The sequence below is a fragment of the Nansenia antarctica genome, assembly GCF_963989245.1.
Source record: "Nansenia antarctica genome assembly, chromosome: 17".
In the NCBI taxonomy this organism is placed as follows: Eukaryota; Metazoa; Chordata; class Actinopteri; order Argentiniformes; family Microstomatidae; genus Nansenia; species Nansenia antarctica.
Window position 1 is genome coordinate 8,514,447 of NC_137687.1, and position 5,120 is coordinate 8,519,566.

General features: G+C 47.7%; 1 protein-coding gene across 1 annotated transcript; it reads left to right on the plus strand.

Annotated features, from left to right (window-relative positions):
* Window positions 1-896: 896 nt before the first annotated feature.
* On the plus strand, window positions 897-4,263 carry LOC308172353 (uncharacterized protein; the record flags this gene model as incomplete). The annotated part of the gene is made up of 4 exons (XM_080547265.1): window positions 897-1,439; window positions 1,525-1,599; window positions 1,683-1,879; window positions 4,080-4,263. 4 exons carry the CDS (start codon window positions 897-899, stop codon window positions 4,261-4,263), a joined length of 999 nt encoding a protein of 332 aa, XP_080403391.1.
* Between the last annotated feature and the right edge of the window lie 857 nt (window positions 4,264-5,120).

The following is a 5,120-nucleotide window of genomic DNA, read 5'->3' on the forward strand; positions in this document are numbered from 1 at the left end:
AACATGTTTTGTGCTGTTTGTCTTGCAGTTTTTACCAAGTTCAATATACCTGATTTGAAAAGCCACTCTACGCCTCTTTCTTTGATGGACTTTATTGGCAAGGTTTAGCTTGATGTTAATTTAAATAAAAATGTTGCCATTTAGCAGACGCTTTCAATCCAAAGCGATTTACAATTCCGAATTACAGGGACATTCCCCCTGGAGTAACTGAGGGCTAAGTGCCTTACTCAGGGGCACACTAGTAGTGGTGTGGTTTCAGGCGGGATTTGAACTCACAACCTTCCGATCACAAGTCCAACTCACTATCCACTAGACCAGTGTTTCTCAACCCTCTCCTCGGGGCGCCCCAGCCGCTCCACATATTTGATCTGTTCCACCACCAGCACACCTGATTCAACTAATAAAGTACAAATCATAATTGCTTTGGACTTGATTAGTTGAATCAGGTGAGCTGGTGGTGGAACAGATCAAATATGTGGAGCGGCTGGGGCGCCCCGAGGAGAGGGTTGAGAAACACTGCACTAGACCACCACTACCCCACTACCCTTTTCAGGTACCGGGGCTATAATATGTATTCAAGGAAGCGTTGTTTCATCTCCAAAGCCTTCTCTATGAAGTCTTCATCCAATCTGAGGAGAAGCTGTCACGTGACACGTCTTCTTAGAGCAAATTTATTGACAAATTAGCTTGCATTGTTTACAAAAATCACTTTCATAGCGTCTTAGCTGGAGTGTCCATTCAGGAACCTTTGTGGGTGCCCAAATGGACAGTATGGTTTGGGTACCAAGGGGTGATTAAGTGCATGGCATGGCTAGGTGGCGCTACAAAGTATTTAATTTTTCAACCATCTAAAGAGATACTCTCTTCTTTTTTTTCTTCTTCTTCTTCTTCTAGTAATGGCTGTTCCGAGGCCTTCCTGCGTCTGCCCGCTGTGCAACAAGAGGCTGGTGGCACTGCCCAAGCACCTAGTGAACCAGCACAACGTGAGGAACAGTAAGGAGAAGAAAATCCTCCTGGATCTGGCGACGGGAAGGATAAAGATCCAGAACCCTGGGGAACCCTGTCCGGCCGTGGGCTGCCCTTATAAGGGGAGCGGGCTGGACAGGCACCTGGCGGGTGGACACCCGGAGATGTCGTCTGCCAGGCTGGAGGCCCTTTTTGCAGTGGCCAGGCGGGCGGAGGCCGTGAGCCAGTTGGCAGCGCTGCGGGCCGACCCAGCCGCCGCCGGCTTGATCAGCACCTTCGACCTCGAGGTGCTAATTGACGATGGTGCTGACCCTGGTGTGACCCCTCAAACCTCTGCAGAGGAGCTGGGGTGGGGGTGCACCCACCCGGAGTGCCAGAGCAAGGCGGAGAACCAGGCACGCAAGATCGCCCAGCTCGAGGCAGAGCTGGACAGTCTTCGTAAGAAGTACCGCCGCGTGAAGAGGAGGCTGCCGGTGAGTGAGTGCAGAGGAGGAAAAGGTTAAAGCACTTACACTTATGCATGCCAAAATATTAATTCTTTCACTTTTCCTTTCATAGGAGGAGGGGGCAGCAGCAGGGGCCAATGCAGGCTCCAAGAAGAGAAGCTGTCGAGGAGAGGAGGCGGGACAAGAGGTGAAAAAGGGGATGGTAGACTTCATTAATATGTTAATCCATTATCCATTATCCATCTCGTTCATCCACTTGTCTTTCTACAGGTCACGCACGAGGGGGAGGAGCCTGAGGAGGAGACCGAGGCCGGAGAGGAAGAGCCAGGGGTGGCTACTCAGGCCTGGGAGGAGGAGGAGGCTGGAGAGCGTCTCCCAGAGGACGTTCCTGCATCGGGCAGCGGCCGTGGCTCCGTCATCCGTAACGATGTGTTCCCCTGCTCCATGGGTAAGATGGAACACTATGGGTAACTGTGTTTGTGGAGGGACGTCATGCTAACATTACATTTTAATCACATATTTGCCTTTCTTCTTCACAGAAACCTAATAATAATAATAATAATAATAATGAACTAAATATAGCTCTTAACTCTTCGACCTGTTAAATACATCAACCGAACAGCACACCTGTTTGTCCAAGAGAACTTGCAAGTGGGGGGATCGAACATTCCATAACATTGGCAATATACAGCAAAGCGTGACCCACTCGTTCTCACCCATAATGTCTGTGTAGTGGTGGTTTCACGTCCTTTTCCACTCTACCTTGTGCGTGCGTAATCAGTGAAACCAAACAAATACGTCCATTATGGATCCTTGCGCACCACCTTTTTGAAAAACAAACTCCTTGGCTAGTCTTGGATCTTTGAAACTCGTCACCTGTCCATCTGATGTTGTTCATCAATGTCGCTGGGTATCTCAGGCCGTAGCGAACTCCTTCACAGCCCCGAAGTAGGCCTTTCACCTCTGTGAAGGCCGCCTGTTGCTTACTCACAGCCTGGGTGAAGTCTGGTAGGATACGAATCTAGTCACCGTTGGCTGTCTTCACCTCATTTCTATAGCCTCCTTTAGCGGAATCTCTTTTTCTCTTTTTTACCCATGCCCGCGGTGGTAGGTTATCTTGCGTCGGCTTGCTGCGGAGAGTGCGGTGGTTCCCGGTCTAGTGTCGGAGGCTTCTCAAGGCCCCTCAGAGCCTCCTTAAGCATGGTAGCCACAAACTGAGATGGGTGTTTTCCTTGCTCACGTCCCTCCTTCACTCCCGTGATGCGGATGTTACAGCGACGGGTAGGGCTGCAACAACGAATCGATTAAATTGTTAAAAATCGATAATGAAATTCGTTGGCGACGAATGCCATTATTGATTCGTCGTTTTAAATTATATATTTATTTTTTTGTCGGGTTTTGTTTCCATAACAAACCTACTTTCCTGTTGACGCACGCCACGCTGTCTTGCGGCCGGTGTAGGCATCGCGAATCATAGCGCTACCTATGGCCGGAAAGGGCAGAACCTATGACCGGAACCGGAAAAGTGGGAAAATCCGGTACCTACACCGGCGCGGTGGCTACATTTAAATCATGCTACTCAAAAGCCTTGAGAGTGAAGCTGTCTGCTGTCTGCTGTCAGGACATGCTAGTGAGTTAGCTAGCAGGGTTAGCTCGCTGCTGCCGCTAGCTGACTGTCACTACGCTGCTCGTCCAGCTGTAGTCTGCGTAGCTGTGCTGAGAACCAGAGCACTAACTATGTTTCTATAGAGGAGGGTTACACTAACTATGTTTCTATAGAGGAGGGTTACACTAACTATGTTTCTATAGAGGAGGGTTACAGCTAACTTCCTATTGTTTTATTATATAAGTCCTGCTGGGCTCAGCCCTTCGTCTCCTGCTCTCCATGCAAATGCGTTAGTGTGAGTTCTGGCGAAGCGTCAGCTAAATGACTGTAATGTAATGCGATAGCCAGTGAGTGTTTGCTCGCATTCATGAATTCAATATTGCATGACAAGTGTATTTAGCTAGCTGGCTAATGTCAGTGGTAGAGCAGAGGTGATAAGCTAAAGGGCTAGCTAGTGGTAGCCTACCAAGCTACCCGTGAGTTAGAGTGAGGCACTGACTGTCGCCTAGCCTATTGTATGGAGTGAGAGGACACATTGCATTGTTTTGGAGCATATCTGTTATATAAAAACATTAGTGTCTTGTCTGTAGCCTATATTGCACTTTGGGTTACTGACCTTTACATTAAGCAAAGTTATTACCTAAAACAATGCATGTATTGAGCTAGAGTCCAACTACTTTATTGAAACAATCTACCGCCATAGTCCATGGCCTGTTGTTAAACCTATTTGATGTAGCAAAGCCTTTTTTATTTATATTATTTTTTATTTTTTATTAATAGTTATTCATTTTGCACATGTATATGTATAGGCCTGGCTGATTTAGAAAACATAAAATAAAATGTGCAAAATAAATCAATTTTTAAAAAGTACTATTTTCCCCCCTTTTTTGTGTATCCGATTAATCGATTAATCGAAACAATAATCGGCAGATTAATCGATTATCAAAATAATCGTTAGTTGCAGCCCTAGCGACGGGATCTTGCCTCCAAATCTTCGCATCGGTCCTTCAGTGTGGTCAGAACCCTTCTCATGAGCTCTCGTATCGAGGTTCTCTCCTCAGGTCATCTCGGTGTGGTCACCGCAGTATTGGTTACCGCAAAGCGGTCCTCACCCATCCGGCGTCGTGCCGTGTACTGGCAACGCTAACCCCCGATCAGGGTTTGCCAGGTCGCTTTATCCTGTCTTCTCCGCTGGCACAGCTGTTCCGCGCCCGCTTAACGAGCCCGCGCTCACCACTGTGTTGATTGTCGGACGCGTGCGAGCAGATAGTGGCAATTGTCGATCACTCTACCTAGGGGCTCGGGGCGCTGTCCATCGTACTCTGCCCCCGGCTTAGGTGCGCTGGTGAGCGGGTTGCCACAGTATCCACTGTTACGTGTTTGGTAATCTGAATGTTGGGTAAATTGCCTCTACCTTTGTTTACCCTACATAGATCCATCTCCCAGCCCAGCTACCATGTCTGAACCCAAGTCCACAGAGTCCCTGGGTTCTGGCTGTGGTTCTCCAGCCCAGACAAGCACACAGTGGCGTCCAGAGATGGTGACAGTGAAGCTGGAGAACTGCAGTCAAACACTGGAACACGATGTGGTGGTGAAAGAGGAGGAGGAAGAAGTGGAGGAAAAAACTATGATGGTGAAAGAAGAAGAAGAGGAAGTGGAGGAGAAAGACGTGGTTGTGAAAGAAGAGGAAGGAGGAGAGGATGCAGAGGAGAACAATAGTGAGTTGGAAGTTCATGAATTTGTCTAAAATTAATATTTTAATTATTGTACAACCTAGTCAATGCTCTATGGTGTTAAAACATTAACCATTAATTAATAGAGAAAGCATAACTAGGCTAGAGAGACATGGAAACAAGCATGGGGTGGTGGGTGGTACAGGAGTAGAGCCATGCTGCTGAAACTCAGCCACCCCTCAATCCACTAATGGATGAATATTACTCACCATCCAGTGTACAACTGTAACAGTCAATACTTGCTTAGTATGACAGCGTGTTTTTAGTTTCTCCCAAGTGTCTCTTGAACTCTGTTCAGTCATGGCGTTCTACAGATGCCAGATGTTGTTACTTCTGGCACTGCTGAGTCGATGGAAGCACTACTTGTTG